Source organism: Myxocyprinus asiaticus, chromosome 45 (genome assembly GCF_019703515.2).
Source record: "Myxocyprinus asiaticus isolate MX2 ecotype Aquarium Trade chromosome 45, UBuf_Myxa_2, whole genome shotgun sequence".
NCBI lineage: Eukaryota > Metazoa > Chordata > Actinopteri > Cypriniformes > Catostomidae > Myxocyprinus > Myxocyprinus asiaticus.
In genome coordinates this window covers 28966251-28992640 of record NC_059388.1, presented here as the reverse complement: position 1 = coordinate 28992640, position 26390 = coordinate 28966251, and the positions used below count along the sequence as shown (strand labels likewise).

General features: G+C 38.9%; 1 protein-coding gene across 24 annotated transcripts in view; it reads left to right on the top strand.

Annotated features, from left to right (window-relative positions):
* The first annotated feature begins 1449 nt into the window (after positions 1 to 1449).
* LOC127435273 (pleckstrin homology domain-containing family A member 5-like) overlaps positions 1450 to 26390 on the top strand; it is a 207633-nt gene continuing 182692 nt past the window's right edge. For all 24 annotated transcript variants that reach the window (XM_051688606.1, XM_051688601.1, XM_051688605.1 and 21 more), the window contains exons 1-3: positions 1450 to 1580; positions 1684 to 1760; positions 2392 to 2449. In XM_051688606.1, coding sequence (XP_051544566.1) covers positions 1489 to 1580; positions 1684 to 1760; positions 2392 to 2449 — 227 coding nt within the window. In that variant the 5' untranslated portion in view covers positions 1450 to 1488. The remainder of the gene's footprint in view (positions 1581 to 1683; positions 1761 to 2391; positions 2450 to 26390) is intronic.

The following is a 26390-nucleotide window of genomic DNA, read 5'->3' as shown; positions in this document are numbered from 1 at the left end:
TATGTCACTAGGTGTACATTAACTCATGACCGCCTCTACAGCTCAAAAACATCAACGCCTACTTTTACATCAACGCACCCTTGGAACTGTCCAAGAGTGAAGGACAAAAAAGGCCTACTGTGCCCTAACTATTCCTGAACACCAAAGGGGACCCACCTGGACTATTTTAAATTATTTTAGTTTTTTAACATGCACTGACAGATGTCTTTGACCGCTTGATACATATCTCGGGCCACTTTTAAAAGATGTGGTGTCAAGTTACAACTCTGAAGAGGAGAATCCATTCTTTGTCATTCAGCTGCTGCCTCTTGCTGTTTTGAGCACAAACGCGTCATGGACACTTTCTTTCGTTCTTTCATCTGCGATATTTTTAATAGTTGGTGTATGAAAACAAGTGCTGGATGGACATCTTTGACCATTTAGATATGTTTCCAGCGATGTGCATTTCAGTGCAGGATGATACTGGAAACTGGATGCGTGTGTGTAATTTACACCGTGCTTTGGACTATGTATGTACGTCATGTGGATGTGTCTCCAGCATATTTCAGCAAGAATTGCATGCTATCAGCATGGATTGCTTGTGAACCAGTCATAAAACAATTCAAGCTTTGCAAAGGAACTGTAATTGAAGGATGGGGCATTTAAAAACATTTGGACCAGATGCAAAACAGTAAGTAAACAGTTCCATTCATGAATATTTCAAATGTCATGACTGTTTGTTTTTGGTGCTGACACCCTGTTTACACCAGGTGCATTGACACAAACTTTCGAAACAATTTATTTGCGTTTTTAGCAGTAGTAGTGCCAGCATGTGCAGCGCAAAATGGAACGGGACATCTGTTTACTGTTGGCGCGACGCGTCGCAACGGACGCTTGCATGGTAGACAGCATCATTGATTATAATGGGTTCTATTGCTTTTGACATGACGTGACTCTTAACATTATCAGTAGACCTCAGGGAAGATAATAAATCTATATTAAAAAAAAGCATTTCATGACTCCTTTATGAAATAAGGTATATACTGTAGTTATTATTATTTGTAATATTATTTGCACATTCTCAGTTTATTATTTTCACAAATAATTTTGCCTCAATAAAGGTAACAGAACACAAATCAACAAGAAATGTAAAAATGTAAATAAAATAAATGCATCTAATGTTTTTATCGATTTATTTATGTATCTAGCTTATTTTTGTTTTATTTTAATATTCCCCACCTAAATTCCATATTTCCTAGATTACCTATTGTATTTTTTTTTTTTTTTTTTTTTTTTTAGATTGAAAGGTGCACTCAGTAATTTTTTTCCTAATTAAAAAAAAAAGTTTAACTTCTAACTCCCTTGCAATTTGATTTACGCCTTCACAAATCTCACTCTGCGCATGCAAATCATTTAGGCACTATTTTACCTTCATACTCATGCGCTTCTCCCATCCCGTGTACGCGCGAGCAAGTCGGAGGCGCGCAGCTCAAGCGCTGCTGCTCAGTCATGGCGGAGGAGCTGAACGCGGACTGGCTGTCTCGCTTACCTTCCTCATGGAGTTACGGCGTGACACGGGACGGACGCGTATTCTTCATCAAGTAAATATCAGCGGGATGGAAAGTTGGGGCTTTCTACAACTCGAATGGCTCTCTTCGCGTGTTTTTTTCACATGTTCTCCCCTTTTTCTCTTTCACCCAACAGTGAAGAAGCAAAGAGCACAAACTGGCTCCATCCAGTCACGGGAGAAGCCGTCATTACTGGACACAGAAAAACTCCAGGTGAAATTTGGATTCATCAGCTCTTATGATTTGGAAAATCGTTGTATGGAAAATGCACGATGAAATGCAGTCAATGCAGCCGCGGAACCACAGCTGTGACGCAACGCAACGGACGCAATGTCAATGGGTTTGCGTTGCGTTGCATGCATACCGCACACCTGAATACAAAAATGACACAAAGTTGCATTTAAGACGCGTCGCTTGACCATTTCGGGCGCGCAATGTGTCGCTTTGACAGCTGTCATTCAAATTGCAGTCTCAGGTGTGACGGCAGGCAAGGAATTCTGTATTAATGCATGCCATATATAAGCCAAACAAGGTTAAAAACACAATTTTAGCACATTTTATAAGCATTTAATGCCTTGAACTTTAATATCCTATGCATTTTATGATTTTATTCGAGTTATGAAATCAATGTTCATGCCTTTCCCAACGTTGAGAAGCAAAATGAGGTGACTAGTCTAGATTTCCATGTTGATCTGCAGTGTAAAGATGAGAGCAGCACTTGTGGGCACTGAGCAACACTGCAGATAACGGGCATGATGTGCTGCCCGCTTTAGGCACATGCCAAACGCAGTCTAGAAAGGTGCTTTTGCATGCAAAACCCATTTTCCTTGTGCTTCCTTTTCAGATTTACCAACTGGATGGGAAGAAGGATATACGTTTGAAGGAGCCCGTTGCTTCATCAAGTGAGTTGGACGTTGGCTTTCTTTGGCAGGATGATATTCCTTTATCTTGTTTGACAGCAGCAGTGGCCTCCACACACAGACACTCATGCCACTGCATTTCTAGAAATGCTTCCGCTGGCACACTGAAGGCATGCACAACCCAAGATCATTCCCTCCCCTGTTAGAAAGAAAGTAATTACCGTTAGAATGACGAAGAGCTTGACAGGTCCGTGTGATTTGGAGCTCTGTTGGCTCAACAGGCGCTACTTGTTGGTTTCCTCCAAGTGAATCATATTAACCCCTATTTGCACAGCTCCGGTCTACTACATGTTTGACTTTGTTGTTTGGGAATGCCTGGATGAGCAAATCTGACGTGCCCTTCATGTGGTTTTCATGTCCTGCTATCGGTTTGCACAGTTTTGGTTAGTTTGAGTGGATCATCTTGGTTGCTGGTTTGAGAGAAGTTGATTGTGGTCATAGGATTTTGACAACAACACATTTGCTTTCTCTTTTGAATTAGGGTACGTGGTAAAAATGTAAAAAATCTCAATATCAATTTTAAAATCCTAAGATAGATCTTTTACTCTATGTGCAACCCTCCTCTACAATGAGAGGAAATCACTTGTATTTGCAAGCACAGTCCAATCTTTATGCTCCCTAGCAAATTTAAGTCATTTTTTCTGATTAGCCTCAATAACAAGTGGCTTTCTTGTGGCCACACAGCTGTTCAGTCCCAATCCTGTAAGTTCTCGTCGCATTGTGCGTGTGGAAATGCTCTTACTTTCACTATTAAACATACCTGTGAGTTCTACTATCGATTTTTACGATGTGACATCACCAAGGGTTTTAGTGATCTCCGATCATGATCATTCAAGTTTTTTTCTGACCACATTTCTTTCTCGAAGCTGACGGTTCACCACTATCCTTCCAGGTTTTTAATAATGCGCTGGACAGTTCTTAACCCTATTCCAGTGATTTCAGCAATCTCCTTAGTTGTTTTCTTTGCTTGATGCAGGCCAATAATTTGCCCCTTCTGAAACACAGTAACATCTTTTCCATGACCACGGTATACGTCTTCCGACATGGTTATTTAAGAAATGAGAAGCGACACACTGCATCTGTTAGGGTTAAAAGAATTGTTGCCAGCTGAAACATATTAATCACTGCAATAATGATCCAATCAAAGGCTCTTGAGTATCTGCTTATTTAAATCCAAACGACGTCTTTTTTTTGGCCAGGCAGTGTACTTGTAAATAGTACTAATTATCCAATTAAACATGAAATATAATATCTTAACTATTAATTGAATACATGGATTTGTACATTTTTAAAAGCCAAAATGTGACCAAAATGATGTAAAACCAATAAAATATAATTAGAAAAATGAATATTTTCATTATGTACCTAGTTGGAAGGTCCCTTGTATAATTAACAGTATTAGCTGGGAGAGATTTTTTTTTTAATATGTAAGCAAAAGGGACATTATAACTGAAATATACCCATATGAATCGATATTGAATCGTAATCAAATCGAGAGCTTGTGAATCGGAATCAAATCAGGAAATCTGTATCAATACAGCCCTATTTTTATGTACATCTCACTTTCATTGTAAGTGTCTCACTGTAACCTCAGTTTTTGTTTTTTATAAAGAAAAGAAGGGAGAAGTTGAATTTTTTTTTTTTTGTGGTAATCAACATTGTCACAAATGCTGTCAAGTAAGCTTAATTTGTATTGAACCCAGGACATTCCTTAAACAATGACACCATAGTATTATTAGACAAGTATTTAATTGATTTTTTTTGCTATCTCTTTTGTTTAAAATATGAGAATCCTTTTACTGTATCTCAAAGGGCAGTGTTGTATTCTGGATGAATCCATGGCTTATAACTGAAAGCTTTAAGAAGCATTTTACAGAAGAATGTGAGAAATTTTGCAGCAAAGCGTGTTTTCCCACTTGTTGTGTCCTCTTTGGTGATTAAAGGAAGTCCGTTGTATCAAGTGAGCCAAACTGTAATGAATAGCCTAGGCTAGATGTATGACTGTGAATAAACTGGCACTTCTATTTTAAATTCTGTATTTAAGAGATTTAGGGAACCTCAGAGCACCTCTTAAAAGAGTCCAAAAGGAGTAATTAAAAGGTGCGTAGGCCAAAAAATGTCAAAATGAGCTTTTCAGGAAGTCTGCACGCTGTAACAGAAAAATACACAGACCACTTAATTGTGAGATAATGACTTTTACTTAATATTTTCAGTGTTCTAGTAAGCAAATGTTTTGGTCACAGATGACCATCCTTGGTGCCTAAATTCTGTGTTTAGCAAGGTTATTGATTTGCACATTCTCTAAAAAAAAAGTCTTGAGTAGAACTTTGGAAAATATGTTTTAACACATGTACACTCACATGAGATGGAAAGTGAAGTAATATTTCAGTAGTCTAATAAAAGCTGATTTATTTTACAAGATGGGACCTCCATGTTGAGATCACATGAACAGCAGAATACTAATCACTTTATCTCAGTTCTTTTGCTGACTGTACATTTCAGGAATATTCCTGGTTCAAAAGTTAAGCTCACTCGACAGCATATATTTAATTACCACAAAAATAATTTTGACTCATCCCTCCTTTTCTTTAAAAAACAAGAAAATCTGTGTTACAGTGAGGCAGGGTTAGGGTTAAACCTAATCCCTCACATCAATCCGGGTGGCGGAGGATAAATCTCAGCTGCCTCTTTATATGAGACTGTCAACCCATGCATCTTATCACGTGGCTTGTTGAACCTGTTACTGCGGAGATATAGCGCGTGTGGAGGCTTCATGCCATCCACTGCGGCACCCAAGCACAACTCACCATGCACCCCACCGAGAGCGAACCACATGGTTGCTTAGGAGACCCGGTTGGAGTTACTCAGCACGCCTTGGGATTCGAACTAGCGAACTCTAGGGGTGGTAGTCAGCGTCTTTACCACTGAGCTACCCAGGCCCCCCATACTTGAGATTTAACAAAAGAATTGATGTAAGAAGCCAAAACTTTGAAACTCACGTTTTTGAATTTCGAAACGTAAGTTGCTATCGAGTTGCTGCGCTTGGACTCAAGGGTCTAGATTTGGGTTGATTATTGCCCTTTGGCCTTAAATTATAGTCCTTATTTAGTAACTTCATAGCAATTTACAGTACTGTGCAAAAGTCTTAGGCACATACAATGTTTCACAAAAGCATTTGTCTTAAGATGGTTATTTATATCTTTAGTGTGTCAATTGGAAATATAAATGTTAGACTCCCATACATTACATTTGCAAATAGACGAGATTAGAATAGAAGAACAGGGAGCCCTGCAACAGATGGCATGGCCCCCACAGAACCCCCCACTGAACATCGAGTCAGTCTGAGATTACATAAAGAGACAGAAGCAATTGAGACAGCCTAAATAGATAGAAGAACTGTGGCGAATTCTCCAAGAAGCTTGGAACATCCTGTCTGCCAACAACCAAGAAAAACTGTGTCCAGGTGTACCTAGGAGAATTGGTGCTGTTTTAAAGGCAAAGGTGGTCAGACCGAATATTGATTTAGCTTTTTTATGTTTACTGGACTTACTGTATGACATTAAGTGATAAATTAAAACTATTATGTCATTATTTTTGAAGGCATCCTCACTATGCAATATTTTTCACAAGTGCTTAAAACTTTTGCACATTACTGTACATTTAAAAAAAACAACACAATTTTCAAGATGGCTTTACGCTAGTTTCTCAGGTGCATAAGGTGAATATTTCCGTCTCGCATGTTTAGAAAAACTAGGCTGCACATGAACAATCTGCGCTTATTATGCTGATGAAGAAATGTGTGTGAGATGTATCGGCATGTGCAAAACATTCTTTTTGCACATAGGCCTTTAATTGTTGTCCATATTTAGCAACTTCATAGCAAACAATGTGCAGTTGTTTCAAAATTCACGTTGAGGTATGACTATATTTTATGTGGTAGAACAAAACTTCAAAGCCTCTTCAACTATTGTCATGTATAGCTCTGTTGACAGCCCAGCTCTTTCTGCAGTGCCTCCCCTTCATCCTCTGGATTAGGGAATGACAGTCGCAGACCTCAGTCGCAGTAACCCAAGGCCCGTGGCGCATCACTGAGGCATCACTGTCTGTTTTACTCAGACTAACACGCCTGGTACACACCAGCCTGTCTCGCTCTACCCTCCCCTGATCAAACACCAGCAATATCAGACAAATCCAAGGACTGGGTTATGTGCTTCGTCTTTTGCTTGAATGCTCCCTATTTCACATCCCCTCTGTGGATTACCGTACTGCGCTTGCCCACCGTGAACGTACAGGTTCTCTGGATTCTTCTATGGCTGTGTTGTTGATACCTCGAGGCCCAGAACTGTTGCCCTAGCATTTTAAAATAATATTTAGCATAAAAATGACAATGCTGTCATTAATTACTTGCCCTTATTTTGTTCCAAACTCATGTGCTGTTATTTTTTCCGTGGAACACAAAAGTAGTACCAACGACAACATCAAACCTGGCATTCATTTTTGAACCTGAAGTGGAAGCGAATGCATTTCACATGTACAAATTGGACAGTCACTTATATCCAAACCAACATATAGAGCATCCAACTGATCCAAGACCAGCTTGAATCTCTTTTTCCAGTCATAACTGCAATACATGAAACTGTTTGACTGATCACCAATCAGCACACAGGAACAGAATATACATTGACCAATGACATTGTGTGGAACTGGTCTAGCTCATATTACTCCAGCGGCAGATGGCGGGCAGCCAAAGATTGAGAGTGATATGGGGTCATTCATTATACTGGCACAAAATCACTGAGGGACTCAAGCTTAGAAACCAAGAGTGGTTGGTGGTATGTAATTCACTGGCCTAAAAGTCTTCCAGAATTCCCTAACAAAAACTCTGCAGATGGGCAGCACGCGAAGATGCCTTTTCTTTGTCACCCAGGAATAGCATAGCTCGTCAGGATAGGATACGGCTTTGCCGTAGCCATGCAGCTCATTTGCAACTTCTCGATCCATGTTGCTGTTTTCTTTGGCCTTTTGAATAAGATGCGACAAAAAAACCAAAGCTTACCCTTTGGTTACTGTTGCTTTCTCAGACAAGCATTACAGAATACTCCACATGAATCAATTGGAGATTTTTGTCAACAAACGACTGAGAAATTGAATGGATATTGTTCTTAAGTGGGCTTGAATCAAGTGTGACATTGCAAAGCATTTTTATCTGTTTTTTTGCTTAATATCAAGGTTCACAACGCGATTAAAAACTGTAGATGTTGTTGTAGAGCCGAGGAGGATGGGGCCGGCTGGAATGAGACACACCCGCTCCCCAGTCAGCCTGATGGGGCGCGCGAGGGATAAAGGCGGCCATTCCCCGCGTCCGGGTGGTCGGGCTACTCCGTCCCCCGTCGGACGGCAGCGGCGCTCCCCTGGGTGGACGGCAGTGTCGAGGACCCTGCGACGGGAATCCCTCCTCCTTCCCGGGTTTCGGCACCAGTGTAAGGGGGTTCAGTGGAAAGGAGGAGGCGAGAACCGGCTTGACAACTTAAATAATAATTTAATGAACAATTTAAACAAAAAACACACAACCAAAAAACACACAGTACAGCTGTCTGTAATTCTCTCTCTCTCGAACTGTCGTCCCCGGCCGCCTTTATCCCTCGCGCGCCCCATCAGGCTGATTGGGGACCGGGTGTGTCTCATTCCAGCCCGGCCCCATCCTCCTCGGCTCTACAGTTGTGAATCAGAATCTATACAAAAGCTCATCACAGTAAATCAAAAAAGCGAAAGCTACATTTTGTAGCGATTACAAATGATCAAATTTATGTAAGTGAACCGAACTGTATGATTTAGTTACTTTCACCTCTAAACATAGATTTAAAAAACCTTATATAGCCTAGGTTTTTAATCACTATACCTTTTAGTTTAACTTTTTTTTTTTCAAATGGGGAAATCAAATGTTGCGCTGGCCGTTGTAGCAGCTAAAAGGCTGTGCTTCTTGCATGGCTAGCCGAAGACCTTGTCTCCGTTTTAGCTTTGCTTGGCAGCTGCTACAGCGTCTTGGGAACACTGCAAAATAAACAGCTCATGCAGCAGCTTATGTTGGTCATTAGTTTCCGCCTACTGCCTAACAGGCCTCAGATTGGGCAACATGTCAAGAGGCGGAAAATGAGTCCCCTCCTTTTGTCTTGCTCATGTCTTGTGCTGCATATTAAGGGGGAATGCAGTAAAATAATACACACTCAAGTCATGCATCCAAAGAGCATTAGAGGTCACTTATACAGAGAGTGCATCTTCTGAGTAGATTGTGACTGAATGGAATAACCTTTTACGAGTTGTTATTCAAGTGTACTTGTTTTTAGAGATGCAATCTCTAGACTATTTTTTTCTGGGGCAATTCAGACTGGATTGGAAAATAAATGGAGCGTTGTGGCAGACACAAAGTTGCAAAGGTCACTTATCCAACTGTGGCATACTCTTTATGTATTTATTTTGAATCCCCTTTTCTCCCAATTTGGAATGCCCAATTCCCACTACTTAGTAGGTCCTCGTGGTGGCGCGGTTACTCATCTCAATCCAGGTGGCGGAGGACAAGTCTCAGTTGCATCCACTTCTGAGACCGTCAATCCGCGCATCTTATCATGTGGCTCATTGTGCATGATACCGCAGAGACTCACAGCATGTGGAGGCTCATGCTACTCTCCGCGATCCACGCACAACTTACCACATGCCCCAGTGAGAGCGAGAACATCTAATCGCGACCACGAGGAGGTTACCCCATGTGACTTTACCCTCCCTAGCAACCGGGCCAATTTGGTTGCTTAGGAGACCTGGCTGGAGTCACTCAGCACACCCTGGATTCGAACTCGCAACTCCAGGGGTGCTAGTCAGTGTCAATACTCACTGAGCTACCCAGGCCCCCGGCATGCTCTTTTTTTTTTTTTTGGTGCATTTAGACGCTTTTATATGCATGGATGCATGTGCGCCTCTGTTTGTGTTGCTTTATGGGTGAACTAACCAACATTCGAATGAGATTGACTACTTGAAGTTGAAGTGTAATTTTTCGATGTTATAGCTAATAATTTGCTATAAAACTTACTCCAATCCCAGCCTAATAAGCAGAAACAACACTAAGGAACCCAGCAGCTTGGGTAATAGCGATTCCGTTAAAAAAATTCAAACCAAGTAATCATGATGGAAAAGAAAAATCATGGAAAAATCGAGCCTGATTGCTTGAAAATGTTGTGACTTCGTTATTTGGGTCTGTATACATATCGCAGCAGTATAAAGGTGAAATGTCCACTGTGTGGTGCAAAAAGCGAGTTAAATGCTCTCTCAAACAGGTGAGGTTTTTAAGGTTAATGCTCTATCGAGTTTTAAATCAACAAAATAGACTTCCCTGCCTTAAACCTTAAACCTAAGCGATAGCATCATAAAAAGCAAATGTGACATGAAAAACATGATTGTTGAAGAAACCACGTCATTCTGTGGTCACTTTCCTCTCATGTGTCGACTCGTGTTCTCTTCAGGACTCATACCCCAGTCTTTTAAATCGCAAGTGCAACGCTCTATCAGTTGAGCTTCCGTTGAGTTCATTCAGTTTTTATGAACTGACAATCTGCCGTTTTACTCGTGATTTGTGTAAAAAGTTAATAAAAGTCGTTATAAAATAATAGTTGTTGTAGTGCCTATAGTGTTCATTTCACCAGGAAGCTGCCTCCATACGTACAAGGAGCTACATAAAAATAATTTGGCAAATATGTAGGAATAGTAACGTGTTTCTATGAGACCATGTTGGAAAAAAATCATGGAGATTCAGCTAGTTAATTCAAATTCCAATAATTTTTTGTTTTTTTAAAGTGTTGTTTTGTACATCACTAGTAGGTGTGTGTGTGTGTGTGTGAAAAGGCAACACTCCAGTACAGGTGTTTCCACCTTGGTAACGTGTCCTTCAAATGCTGCTAAATGATTTGTCTCTAATGGTCCTTGCATTTTTACATTGAACTGTGGTGCTCGTCATCACTGTGCAAACGTTTCCTTGGTTCCATAGCAAGGGTAACATGAGATTCAGTGATTTTAGGACAGTTAAGTGGGTCGATGGATGGGTGGAGTGGGACCACTGTGATGAAAAGCTTCCTAATGCTTCCTATGACTGTTGAATTATGTGAGGGGCCACTTCCCTCCCGATCTCTCTCTCTTGCTCTCATGGGCCAAGAAGAAAACGTTGAAGTGAACATTCTAAATGATGCACAGACAGCACGGACCAAACAGCTGAGTGCTAGAGTAATAAAGTGGCTGGAGTAAGCTCTGCAGCGCTCCGTTCTAGTGTGGATGAGAGGCGTAAACGTAGTGAAATTAAAGCAATTTCAAATGAAAACGTGTTAGTTTGGACGTGGCTGAAATCAAGCTTGTGTACCTAGAAGCGTCTGCGTTGACGTACTTCAGTTTTAAGAATGAAAAAATAGAGTATTTGACTAGACCGAAATACAGATCCCTAGAAAGAAATAACTTAATTTGAATTTGGCTGCATATTGCATTCTCTTTGACTGCTGTAATCTCACAAAGAAACCCACTCACCCTGAAAGAGAATTAAAGTGAAACACAGCTTGCGTGGTAACTTACTGTATATATTGGATGTGTGTTGAATTGGGCTTAAGGTGGGTTTGGAACAAAACCCTTGGGCTGTTGCATTTAGCTAAGTAATAGCGGGGGGGGGGGGGGGGGGGGTGTTACTCAGACACTTAATATTGGGTTTTGGATGATTTGTGTGAGAGGGCAGCTAAATGAATGGGTAGAAGACCGCTTGGGAGATGATGGAGAGCTCATTAATTTATAGTCAGTGTTTGGACGCTCTCTTCAGACATAATGGATGGCTTTCTTGAGGGATTTTGCTGAAACTGAGTCTTTTGGCGTTGGCCACTGCGTACAGCTTGATTCATGCATGGAGAGTCGTTTAGAGCAGGTCAGATAGACCTTATGAAATCACTTGAAGAGCACAATGTAGAGGCAGCGCTGCCCCTCTACTAAATCTACAGCGCTACCAGTGTAGTCTGATTCCTAATGAGTGACTCTTATGAGCTGGATTGTTTGGACGGTTCAGGAACAAATGACTCTGAGCCGGTTCTTTTGAATCTACAGCGCAACTCAGTGATCAGTGTACTCTAGGGGTGTAACGGTTCAAATTTGTCATGGTTCGGTTTGTATCACGGTTTTAGTGTCACAGTTTTGGTATGGATCGGTATTTGTTATGTTCAGGGAATTTTGTTTTTACTGCCAAATCCAAAGTAAAAATATTCTGTTAGGTAACAGACACTTCAAGAGATTTGCCCTCACTACAAATCACCATGGATTTACTACCGTAACCATAGTTTAAACATTTGTATTTGTAGTAAAATCATAGTAACCACAAAATTAACATGGTTACTGTCATGCTTACAATACTATAATAAAATCAAGGTTACAATATGGAAACTACAGTATTACTACATAAAACCATGGTTAATTTGATCAAAACCATGATTTCTATTAAGAAAGCTATGGTGACAACAGTCCTTGTTATTACAGTCATGATTACTACAATATTTCTATAGTAAAACCATGCTTAATTTTCATTAGGTCCTTAACTAAAAAAAAATTCTCTAATTACTAACTCAACATTTTAACTTAATACCTGCATTATTACGCTACATGCATCAACATAACGTGCATTTAAAACTCAACTCAACGCATATTCAACATTCAGAATCTGTACATCACTATAGAAGAAATAAACTTGCTATTAAAATGAATACGAGAACAGATGTCCTAATGCGACTTGAGTATTTTAAACATACACAGAAATCTTCTTCAACGGAGTAAGGGCCACATAACTTTGGCTATGAACACCCCGAGCGCTTTAGTTCTTGTTTCATGTCTGTCCGAACTAGCACCGAGTGCCTGTTTAAAGACTGAAGGGAGTGTGTCTGTGTGCAGTTTCGGCGTCACCTGCGGCTCTGTCGCAATATATCCCTGGGTGATGTCAGCGTAAATAGCTAATCAAATATCGATGTATTACCAGTATACGGCACTCGCGTCGAGCAATGTATGCAAACAGTGCCTGTTTTGAAAACGTTTTTTGACCATCGCTGTTGTAATTGACCGCATAAAGAAAAAGTTCCCAGACAGGAGACTTAAATGATGCAGGGGCTTCTCTCTTGGGGCTTGTTTTCTCCGCTTGCCATTTTGCCAACTAATGCGTGTAGAGCTGTGATGTCATCAACTGATTTAATATACTAACAGTTAATAGGACAGCTTCTCTTTGTAGAAAGTTGACCCACGTGAAACACAGGCAGAGTGTGTCCATCTACAGAGCCATACAGGTGCATTAGCGGAGGTTACAACTGCGTGTGTCGATTTGGCGCTTTATTTTCTTTGGCAAACTGTATGATCCAGATGCGATATTAAACTAGAGATGAACCGCGGAGCAAATGCTTACTGAACCGTGGTTGGCGAACCATACGGTTCGTTTTTTTACTGAGAAACGATACACCCCTAGTGCACTACGATTCACAAATTAATTACTCTAATGAGCCGGTTCTTTTGAATCTACAGCGATACCAGTACAGTCCAATTCCCAAAACGTATGACTCGTATGAGCCGGTTCTTTCAAGTGACTCAAAAAATACAGCATGACCAGTGTGGTGCGGTTCCCAAAAGAATGACTCTAATGAGCTGGCTCTTTTTAGTGAATCAAAAACACTTAAACATCATGTGAAGTAGTTACTCAATTAAACTCACTGACCTGAAATATGACTTTCATCCTGTCCAACTGTTAAATATTTCTTCCTTAAAAGTACAAAAAGAATCATTAATGGAACTGTTAAGGAATCGGAATCAGAACCATGATCATTACGTTCCTTCCGATTCCCATCCCTACTTTGGAATGGAGAAAGATCTTTGTTGTGCAAAATGAGTGATCAATATTTCTGGTATGTTTTCCAGTAAGAGAGAGGGTATACATTTTAAATACGGATATCTGCTTAGATTTAAAGCAATCTATTTGCTAGTGTACTCCTACAAGTTTACTAAATAACTGACACACATTGACTAAAAGCCACAAAACTCTGGTTTTAATTTAAAGGGGTCTTTTAATAGAATGCATCAACGCTTCTCTGACTTGGGCGGTGAAGGGTCAATTTCAAGGGTCAGCCCACCAGCTGTGAAACCGGGCTAAATGTTCTATGAAATTTTAACAAGACGCCAGTGGAGATCGTTCTCTTTCTGTCCGCATTAAGCAACAGTACACCACTCTGAGATCTCACAAACCCATGTCGATGTCTGTCGGAGTTGTCTCTTGCACTCAGCGTGCTTATTCTGCCACTGGCAGAATAAGTGTGAGTCTGTGTGAGTCTTCATGTATTTCTTGTTTGAAATGTGACTTGACCGTGCAGGCTGCATGGTTTGTTGATCTGCAGAGCAGGTGACGTTTAGCTCAGCATCTGCTCTCTGTATGCGACCGAGTCCTGCAGTACAACCCGTTTTATCTCTCTTCTTCTCTCTTACGCTGTCCTGGCTAGCAAGTCAATAGATTTACTACTTTGCTTATTATGATAACACCATCTTTTTCTACACAATTCATGGTGGCATGGGCCCTTTTCCTTAAAGGTATGTTCTGAGTTCAATACAAGTTAAGCTCAGTCAACCTAATTTGTAGCATAATGTTGATTACCACAAACATAATTGACTTTTCTGTATTAAAAAAAAAAAAAAAGCAGCAAAAATTGTGGTTATAGTAAGTCACTTACAATGGATTTGAATAGGGCCAGTTCATAAATGTTGAAATTAACACTGTTTAAAAATGATAGTCACAAAATATAAACATTATACATATTAATACTTTAATACGATTATACTGTGGTAAAATTCCTTTCTAACCATATCAGTGTAACATTAGGCTATTTACAATATTACAACTTGTTTGTCATGATGACATTACACTGGTAAACCCTTTAATCTCGTAATGCCGATAAAGCACACAAATCCTCTTAACATGTATAATGTTCACGTCTTGTTGCTATACTTTTGATACAATGTGTATTTTAACGTTTATGGACTGGGCATATTAACTTCCATTCTAAGTGCTTTACTGTAACCGCAATGTTGACTTTTTGTTTTTATAAACGAAGAACGAGACAAAATTATTTATGTAATCAACATCATGCCTCAAATGCTGTTGACTGCGCTTAACTTGTATTGAACCTGGAACATTCCTTTAAAGATGGGGCTAGTCATCAACACTCTAGCTAATTGATTTATGAAAATTTGTATTTATCAAGATTCGATCAAATTTATCAAGATTCTAGATTTTTTTTTCTGTCTGTCATGAATGTGGTGTGTTTGTGTGTGTGTGTATATATATATATATATATATATATATATATATATATATATATATATATATATATATATATATATATATATATATATATATAGACAGTTGAAGTCAGAAGTTTACATACACCTTTCATGACATTTAATCCTAGAAAACATTCCCTGTATTACGTCAGTTAGGATCACTACTTTATTTTAAGAATGTGAAATGTCAGAATAATAGTAGAGAGAATTATTTATTTCAGCTTTTATTTCTTTAATCACATTCCCAGTGTGTCAGAAGTTTACATACAATTTGTTTGTATTTGGTAGCATTGCCTTTAAATTGTTTAACTTGGGTCACTTGTTTTGGGTAGACTTCCACAAGCTTCTCACAATAAGTTGCTGGAATTTTGGCCCATTCCTCCAGACAGAACTGGTGTAACGGAGTCAGGTTTGTTGGCCTCCTTGCTCGCACACGCTTTTTCAGTTCTGCCCACACATTTTCTATCGGATTGAGGTCAGGGCTTTGTGATGGCCACTCCAATACCTTGACTTTGTTGTCCTTAAGCCATTTTGCCAAAACTTTGGAGGTATGCTTGAGGTCATTGTCCATTTGCAAGACCCATTTGCGACCGAGCTTTAAATTCCTGGCTGATGTCTTGAGATTTTGCTTCAGTATATCCACAATTTTCCTTCCTCATGATGCCATCTATTTTGTGAACTGCACCAGTCCCTCCTGCAGCAAATCACTCCCACTACATGCTGCCACCCCAATGCTTCACGGTTGGGATGGTGTTCTTCGGCTTGCCAGCCTCACCCTTTTTCCTCGAAACATAACGATGCTCTTTATGGCCAAATAGTTCCATTTTTGTTTCATTAGACCAGATGACATTTATCCAAAATGTAAGATCTTTGTCCCCATGTGCACTTGCAAACTGTAATCTGGCTTTTTAAGGTAGTTTTGGAGCATTGGCGTCTTCCTTGCTGAGCAGCCTTTCATATTATGTTGATATAGGACTCGTTTTACTGTGGATATAGATACTTGTCTACCAGTTTTCTCCAGCATCTTCACAAGGGCCTTTGCTGTTGTTCTGGGATTGATTTGCACTTTTCGCACCAAACTGCTTTCATCTCTAGGAGAATACGTCTCCTTCCTGAGCGGTATGATGGCTGCGTGGTCCCATGGTGTTTAAACCTGCATACTATTGTTCAGCAGATCAGCAGTTACAGAAATACTCAAACCAGCCCGTCTGGCACCAACAATCATGCCACGGCTGAAATCGCTGAGATCACATTTTTTTCCCCATTCTGATGGTTGATGTGAACATTTACTGAAGCTCCTGAGCCGTATCTGCATGATTTTATGCATTACACTCCTGCCACACGATTGGCTGATTAGATAATTGCATGAATCTGAAACCGGCCTGATGTGTCGACTAGTCGACTGGTGGACTAAGCAACCAAATGACTATTTGATTTTGAAAATATCAAATCATAGCACTCACAGCAACTCCTTTACCCTCACATTCAAGTCATCACTGGACTGTGATTACCTCATTAAGCAATACACATCACACGGTTGCTGTTTTTAAAATTAAGCCCTCATGAATGACTTATGTTAGTTTAGTGCCTTGTTCCATAATACAAATGTTGTGTTTATTTTGTTTAACTCTCATGGTACCAGGAGTTTGTGTGGATATTTTTGTAAGACCGCCCAAGTAGACTCTCTAATTGTGCTTTAGATCCTTCATGTGTTATGTTTGTGTTAAGGAATTTTTCGCAATAGTCTAGACATTTATATAGGTGTGGACAAGATTTGTAGGATGAAAATGCTAACAAATAGATAGACATCAGATGTTTGTGCCAGTTACACAAAAAGAAACATGCACTCTGCTAGTATGTTCTACCATGTTATTGGTGTTAAGTTAATGAATATTCTCCCTTTGTATTTGTGGCTTTGTTAAAGGTTAGAGCAGCTGCAATCTGTGCAGGGAATCTGAGATGAAGCAGAGCTGCTGCATTTGGGTTTTGAGAGCCCCAGTAGTTTTTACTAGTCTCTGCACATCTCTCCTCAGTGAGCCGGCCTGTCATGACATTCCCATTTTGTTGTCTTTGTGGCTTGATAAGAGAACATTCTCAGTCACGGCAGGTTGAGATGTGCTGTCTGATCACTGGTATCTGAATCTGGAATAGCTACCACAGTACTGAATAAATGATTCATGCAAAAATAAACGGTGGTTTTGATTTGTTCATTTCAGTATGTAAAGTACTTACCGATTATGCTTGAAAAGCAGACAGTGCGTTAGCTCATGTATAGCGGTGGGTTATATATATAATATAATTTAGATTTTTCGATGCATCGCGATATTCATTTGAAGGATTTCAATATAGATTCTTAAATACTAAGATTGACCTTTTACTCTATTACTTTTCTAAGTGATCTGAATTGTCATAGAGATCATAGAGAACTTTTATTGTGCTGTGGATCCCATTAATTTTGTCTGGTGCAATGAATTTCCCTGACTTCCATGTACTAACATATTTATGTCGTCTGGCATTTTATTATAAATTTGTAAATGGCTTTCGAGAAGCCTGCATTAGATAGCAAGCAAGGACATCCAGTGATACAAATCAGCTGGATAACAGTTTTCAACAACAGCTTTATTGTCAATAACAAGCTTGATTTACATTCCATATTCTAAGCTATCTATATCAACACGTTTGTTTGTCTTTAAAGCAATTATTAGTTTCTAACTGAAAGGTGTGAAAAAGGTCAAACCAGTAGCAACATCATTCATGTAATTGACTCAGAAAAGTAGGCTATATTAATTTGCTTTCAGAGCCTAAGCCAAACAAGTGTATCACATTCATTCTCGTCCATGATTGCATCACCAGTTTTCTCATGTGAATAGTTGAATGCTTCACAAATTGAACCAGAAAGGAGTGGCTGACCTTGGGTGACCTTCCTGGAGACTCAATCGTTGTTACAGTGTCTCTCGGTCCACTAGTCCCACAGTTCTATCGCTGGGACGCACCGAACATTTTATACAGTTCGGCTTAGACTAACCGTACATGTTCACTGCTGCGGAGATGAGCGGGCATTTTCATTCTCTATGTGAGTTGAGAAATGTTCAGCTTGATGCAAATGAGAGGCGAAAATGGCAATCGTCTGTCAAAAGGGTTTCAAGTTTACTATATTCATTTTATGGTGATTTTTTTGGTGCTCGGCAGCCCCTACAGCCAGGATTTTCTGCTTAATAACTCCAGAGTAAAGAAAAAATCATACATGTGTTGAATGACATGACTATGAGTAAAAACAATTATGACAGAATGCACATTTTTGTGTAAACTATTCCTATAAACTATAAATCATCGTTTCTCTCTCGTGAGTTCTTACAAGTGAGTTTTGAGCTGGAAAGTGCAAAATGATCCTCTTGGAAGCATCTGTCTCATTTGGGTTGTGGTCTTGCGTAATTTACCACCACACCCAAGATAAGTTGGCCACCCTCTGATCCAAAGGAAGTAGTGGTGGATGCCAAAAGAATTGCAATAATGTGCTTCCTGTCCAAATGTGTAGTGTAAGAGCTCTCAAGATAACGGATATTGTATTTTCAAACAATCTATATTCATGCTGCATGTATTTTCAACTCTTTTTCTTCCTTGTGCCTTTTGAAATGGCTGCCAGCTGGCTCTTAACAAGCTGAAAATAATTTTTTTACTCTTTTACAATGGACACTAAACCACAGTTTTGGATGTCAGCCAAAAGATCTGTTGAAGCCGATACATACAATTGGCGGATATAAACTGCTGTGGGATCAACAACATTGATCCAAGGCCCAATCGACAGCCAAACTGAAACTTTGCCTCTGTTTATTCTAGTTCAAATCACAAATCAAGTCTTTGACTGGTCTGGGTCAGAATGTCTCCATTAAATACACTTTGCTTTATTTCCTAAAGCTTGTGGTACGGCTGAGCAGTATGAATGCATTGTTTGTAGGGGCCGGTAAAATATATAGATTTTCCGACGCATTGCAGTCTTCATTTGAACGATCTCGATATTGATTCTTAAATCCCAAGATCGATCTTTTACTCTGAGCAACCCTCCTTTACAATGAGAGGAAATCACTCACATTTGCAAACAAATTTCGCACTATGCGATTAAACATATATTTGGCTGGTAAATGTTTAGATTTCACTCTCCAGTAAATTAATTGTGTAGAATAGTGGTGGAGTATTCAGCAGCGAGATCCTTTCACTGTGTGTTGAGAGTAAAAGTTGTTCCGTGTGTGTCCAAAGACGAGATCCACACAACCCTTTTGTCATTGAATAATATCTCTCTTTTTTCCACCCCTTTTCTCCCCAATTTGGAATGCCCAATTCCCAATGCGCACAAAGTCCTAGTGGTGGCGTAACGACTCGCCTCGATCAGGGTGGCGGAGGACGAATCTCAGTTGCCTCCACGTCCGAGATGTCAATCCGTGCCTCTTATCACGTGGCTTGTTGAGCGCGTTAACGCGGAGACGTAGTGCATTTGGAGGCTTCACGCTATTCTCTGCGGCATCCACGCACAGCTCACCACGTGCCCCACCGAGAGCGAGAACCACATTATAGCGACCACGAGGAGGTTACCCCATGTGACTCTACCCTCCCTAGCAACCGGGCCAATTTGGTTGCTTAGGAGACCTGGCTGGAGTCACTCAGCATGCCTTGGATTCAAACTCGTGACTCCAGGGGTGGTAGTCAGCGTCAGTACTCGCTGAGCTACCCAGACCCTGAATAACGTCTCTCTTAATACACTTTCTATTCTCTACAGTCAGTTGTTGATCAAAAACGGCAAAAACAAAACATTAAATTAAAATCACGCATAGCAGGGATGAGGTAAAACCATTCGAGTCCTCTTTCGTTAACATGCGCTCCTTTACAGAGCGTTCGGTTTCCTTAAAGAGACAGTACCGGTTTTTAGCACGTGTTCAACAAATCAATGCAAATACCTGTAAAACGTACATATTATGCAACTGAACATTAAATATGTAATGCATATAATATATGCTATATAATATCATATTTATTGATTGAATACATTGATTTGTTCATTTTTAAAAAGCTAAAGTGTGACCAAAATGATGAAAAACTATTAAAATTTTCATTATGTACCTAGTTAAAAGGTCCCCTCTATAATTAACAGCATTAGCTGGGAGAGAATTTTTTCATGTGTAAGCAAAAGGGACTTTATAACTGAAATATACCCATATGAACTGATATTGAATCGAATCGAAATCGGTATCAAATTGAGAGCTTGTGAATCACATTGGAATCGGAAATCCGTATCAATACCCATCCCTAATTGTTGGTGCTAAAAATGTGTCAACCGGAAGATATCTGTTATACTGTTGCCGCAAAATCTGACACCAAGCAGAAAATGTTAGTTTTCAAAACCAGATCACAGACAGATACTTTCAGTGTAGTCTGCTTTATTGATTATAATGGTAGAAATTTTGTTTTCATGTGATTTAGATTTCATACCACTTGTAAAAAGTGTTCCCGTCCTCATAGAACTTGTAATTACTCTATGAAAGCTCCGACTTGACTGTCATGATGTTATGTAAGAAACAATCAAAGGTAATGAACATAAATTTCTGTTTGATATGCCATTTATTATGCCATTGTTACCTGGAGTGCTTTCTTTGTTCTGAAACATTTTGCTAGGACATATAGAGGTGAAGTACTTTAGTGATAAAAATGTTGCTCTTATCAACAACAAAGCCAGTTTGTTTGAGAAATGAATAACTTCCAAGGTATGAGGATGTGAACAGCTCCAAATAGCCAATAGAATCTACTAGTTGCCATCTTGTAATTACTGTAATTCTGACATGACATGAATGCAGCGTGAGCACTGTAGGTTGTTTATGGTTGCCAAGCAATGTCACAACTTGCTGCATTAATACAGATTTAAACTGATATGTGATAACACTATTTTACAATGTCTTCAAACATGGCTCATCAATGTTTTTTTAACGCAAGTCTTTCATTTTTAAGTATTTAAGTCATTAGATTTTAATGCATACCGTTGGCGTGATATAAGATATTTGGTCATACCTCCCACCTTTAGTGAGTGGCATCTATATTTTCTGCAGCCGACATTGACTTTCTTCTCAAGAATCCCAACCAGGCCGTGCACGCTGACCTGAGGTTTCTCATCACAGATTGGACGCCCTCCTGGTTACCACGGGAATTGAGGGGTCAACTGTAATGAATCCAAAGCAGAATCTCTGGCCTCATAACGGCAAAACATAGGGAGTAGATTACAGAGAGAGTGCGCTTAAAGTACTCTGAAGGAGTATGGTTGCAACAACAAAAAAAAAACTTTAAGGGATAGCTCACTCAAAACAGGAAACTTCTGTCAATTACTTCCCCTCGTGTTGTTTTAAATCCATACAGGTTTGGAACAACATAAGTTTTGGACGTACTTTATCAAAATTAATATGATTAATGTACATTTATAGAGAAAGAGAATACAGCCAAATTGTTGGAGAACTGGCTTGCCCCTCCTTTCTGATTTGTCACAGTTATGCGAGTTCAGGCAGACAGCATGAATGACAGTACTGTTTTTTCAAGCTGGTGATGCAATCAGCTGTGAAATTTTAATCTGCCTTATAAGCGCTTCTAAATGGCTGTCTTGCGAACGGCACACCTCCCTTTCCGAGTGTCCTTGTTAACCCTCAAGTGCACTTATTTGATACGGCCAAGAGAACTGATAGCATCTCGTTCCATTTCAGCTCAAGATATCAACAGCCAAGAATCGGATGAAACTGACAAACGGACACGGCAAATCAAATCCAGCACTTTTCCTGAGGACAACAAATCTCTTTGCCAGGCCTCACACATGACCTCACAGCAGAGTCATGCGCCTACCGCAGCAAAACAGCTGATGTAGACTTAGTCCGCTTTGGCTAGGCTTTACTGTCAGACACTTCCCTGCCCGATCACTGGCTTTCGTTCCAAATTTCCAAATAGTCCCCTGTTCTAATAATTTCCATCACTTCCTGTTTGGCACTCTGCTCTTGTTGGTGTGCAAGGGGAATGTAATGATGGGTCATTTTGGGGATGTCATAAAATTTCAATATCGATTATTGATCGGCAAATTATTTTATTGATATTTTCGAGGCATCGATATATTAACATTAGCAGACTTTTAAATTAGAAGCCTAATTTATGTGCTTTCAACTGCCGTAAAATATTTGGGAAACATTAAGGGGGATATATAACATTTACTGAAGCCTGTCCCTGGTAGCAGTGGCACAGTTGCACTCCAAACTAGTTTGTGGTGGATCACTATACAAACAAAAGTTCTGAAGGATTGTGCTTCTTCAAAAATGAATAAAGTGACGTTGATGAGTTTGTAGGTTAGTGCATTAAACTGGTATTACTGTGCAAACTGAACGATTAGAAATGGCAATGTTTATTATGAAATGTATCTGTGTGTAGCATTGAGTAAGTTTCATTCAAGCTGTCAAACCACAAACAGACACACTTGTAACTAAAAATACATTGTGCAGGCTATATAAAAGATACATATACATAATATCATCCAGTGATGGCTAGAGTAAATAATCTATGCCATTTGATAATGATTTGGGTCAAATTTAATTGCAAACTAAGCAAGTTGCGTTCAGTAGCACTGCAGAATGTGCATCGTCTGGATTCATAGCTTGTCGTCTGTCAGCTGTGGTGCGTGTACTGTAATAAAACGTAATTTTTTAACTTTTTTAGCGCTCACACATTTTTTTTTTATTGTTCCTGTTACAGCACATAGTAATAGAGAACTACATATTTCATCAAATTAGTTGACCCGCTTTTTGAGAACAGCATTCTATTGGAGACTGGGGCTAGTTATCGAAACTTGTGAGTCAAAAGTCCAATTACACATGTGATTTCTCTGCCCTGTTTATTTTTGCATGTGCTGAACAGTGGACAAAGCATATATAGGTAATGGACTATATTGCAAGGTTTTGAATGATCAGGGGATACACGTTGGCCGGATTACAGCGTAACATGTCTTTTTTGCTATGAACGTGGACATTTTATAAAGCTGTCTTATGATGCTCTCAATCACCAGTTTATTGAGTGCAACCCAAACCCAAAATGTTATGGGATTGTCCTCCTCTTCAGCTGTGATGCTGAAAAGCCTCTCGCAGAGCAAGGGCTGTCACCACATGCATTGCTTTGAATTCAAAATTCATGCAAATGTTGGCATTCTCTAATCCAACAGTAAAAAACGAGTCGCAGCTAATCCAGTAAATCCAACTCCTTTGAAAGGTTTAGCTATTGCATATTCTCACAGAATCGAGAAATATTTTTCACTAAGTGGAAAAAAATATGCCATCCACTTCAGTTCAACGGTCTAATCAGCAGACAGTAGGGCTGGGCGATGTATTAAATAGTTGTGATATATGTGTGATAATTTTGCTGACGACATACAATTTCATGTCAATAGTTTTGCAGTCCTTCCTTGTCTCACAACTAGCAAAGTATGAGAGCATAAGCCTAAGTCTGGCATAATAAAATTAGGCAACATTGCAATTTTTTTTAGTTTAGCTATTTTTCCTTGTCTTGAGACTTGTGAATATAAGCGTCTAGTCTGGCCATATAAAATTAAGCAGTCTTGAGAATAGTGCAATTTCTTTTGATTAGCTTATTATTTGGCCATTAAATATTCTAAAGACTCGTTAGACTTGTACCATCCTTCCTTGTTTCGCAATTTATCGACAACATCGACAATAAAAAATTGTCGACGAAAATTTTCGTTGTCGAGTAGTCGTTTGATCTCATTTAACGTAACATGAGATCATATGAAACTCTAATGATGACGAGAGCAGTACTGCAGCTCGCTCCTGACTGAGGAGAGGAAGAATTACACAGCTCACAGTCCAGATGCACTCTAAACTTTCACAGCTTCAGGTGATGTAGATGGCCAAGTATGAGGGGAGTTATAAAGCAGAAAATACAAAAAAGTAAATACAGAAAGCAGAGCCGGAGCTCTTTAAAGGAAACACACCGTCGTTACATCTTTAATGCAGTTATATTTAATGTGTTATTGCTTTATTAAAGTTCAAACAATAAGGAAGCAGGTCATGTAAATAACTACAAACTCCGAAACTGTCATTTCTCTGTGCGGACAGCGCCTCTTCTATGAGTTGCACGAAGTGTCCCGATCTAAGGGGGAGAGATTGAAACTGCACCCAGCTGAGGTACACTCTGTCGCGGGGATGCTCATCCCTTGAGCGTGCGCGCTTAATGCAGCTAGATTATAATGTGATTGCTTGCGACTTTTTGAATCATAATATATGTCACTGCACATTTCTTATCGTGAAGACAATTGGCAAAACGCAGCTTTATTAATAAATGAGAGTTTGTTTTTTAGTGAGTTAAAGATGGATTGAAGTGAACAGAAAGGTGAGAGAGGGTAGACTTCGCCACATTATACACTGCAACAAAATACATTTTTGATTTGTTTTTGTTTTGGCTTGTTTTCCAAAAATAATATCTAAAACTCCTTTAAAACAATGTACATTTACTGTAGCAGCTATACTGCAGAATATAAAAACTGTTATCTGAGAATGTTGAATATAATATTAAAAATACAAATATATTAAAATATCTAAAAATCCTTTAAAAAAAAAAAAAAGATGCATTCACCTGAGAAGCAGCATATACGATATTCAGACTTGCTTTTAGGGAATAGATCTTGAATATAAGTATATTTTGTCTTTAATGCACTCACAGAAGTATAACCAAGTAAAAAATTTTCTATACAAAATACACTTTTATTCAAGATACATTCTCTTAAAGCAAGTCTAAATATCTTATATGTTGCTTCTCAAATAAATGCATCTTGTCTTAAGGATTTTTTTTAGACAATTTTAAATGGAAAACAAGACAAATATACTTTATAACAATAGGATATTTTTGTAGTGAAATTTTTTACTGAATGAAACATAAAAAGTATTTTTCCCCTTTGTCATTTAGAGGTATTTTTAAAAGATGATTTTGTCCTCTTTATTGTTAGTAAGCATGTTTAATACAACCTTTTAAGTCGGGGCACAAGCTGAATAGTCGGTTTAGAGCTAATGATTAATCGTTGCAATAATCGTTCTAATAATCGTTAGATTAGTCGATTATCAAAATAATCGTTAGTTGCAGCCCTACTTGTGAGTATGAGAGCATAAGACAGAGATGCTTTAATAGCATCTCTAATTTAATCTTGGCATTAGAGTGGGTAAATGCGATTTCCTAAATCAGTTTAAATTGTCAGTTTTAACAAATCAATTAAAACTGATTCAGCAATTTATTTACGTCTTCACTCATTGTTCACTGAAGTCCTCGCATGACAGTGTTTATATGTTAGTGTTTTCGTACAAATATTTGTTGGTAAATATGGATTTGTATTCTTACATCATTGCTAGGGATGCACTGATGTATCGGCTGCTGATATTCATCGGCCAATTATTGACCAAATTAAAACCATTGGCATATCTGTAATAAGCGTGAAAACGGCAATATGAAACTGATGGTTTATTTATAGTACATTTTTAACATGCTTTGTAAAAACTTTGTGAATTCAAATGCACAATCCAGAAATAATAATAGCCACAATATGTAGAAGGGTTGGCACTCATAAGAACATGTAATATTTCGTTTTTTATTCTTTCGCATTCTCACATTAATGCGGGAAAAATGGCATAAATGGATGTGACAATTGTGAAAGCGGCACTTACCTATAGGCTACATAATGAGGGAAACCATCCAAAACACTTTGAAACAAGCATACTTTGACTTCTGAAATACCGGAATTTAGATATATTGGAAATTAGATTTATTGGAAATGATCTATTGTTAGAACTGTAAAAAAGCTTTTATACCTCTTAATACATTTCTTAAGCATTCCTTAGTAAAAAAAAAAAAAAGTGATCTGAATGACAAAATAAGATAAGTGTCAAAATATCGGTATCCGTATCGTTATCGGCCTATAGGCATTTTTGTTAAAATTGGTATCGGTATCAGCCCAAAATTTTCTTATTGATGCATCCCTAATAATTGCATGTGGATGAAAATTATAAGGCTAAATATGTTTCTTTCTAGTGTTTAAAATGTGCCTTAATTACTTATTTTTTTTTATATGTGTTATTCAGTATATTTTGGATCTAATTTGCTAAAATTGCTACTGCATTTAGTCAAAATGTCCAAATATACATATATACTGTATATATAAAACATTGCTAAAAAATGGGAAATATTAAAGATTTTTTTATATGTATCATCCAGCCCTAGTTCCCAGACTAGTAAACATACTTACAGTGATGCGCTTGATTCCAACCTATAATCTGGAAGCATTTTTCCCCAGCTATGATACTCTGAGCCCGAGCAAGGGACGTCCCACCACAGCGGTTCCTCTAAGCCTGACAAATGTGGCCATCCTGCCATTAATCTCTCTTATCAGATAATCCAAGGCTTAATCCCATTTTTGCCCAATGCAGACGGTGGCTTGATAGCATCATTTACTGACCTACAGCCCTGGTTAACTTACGCTTTT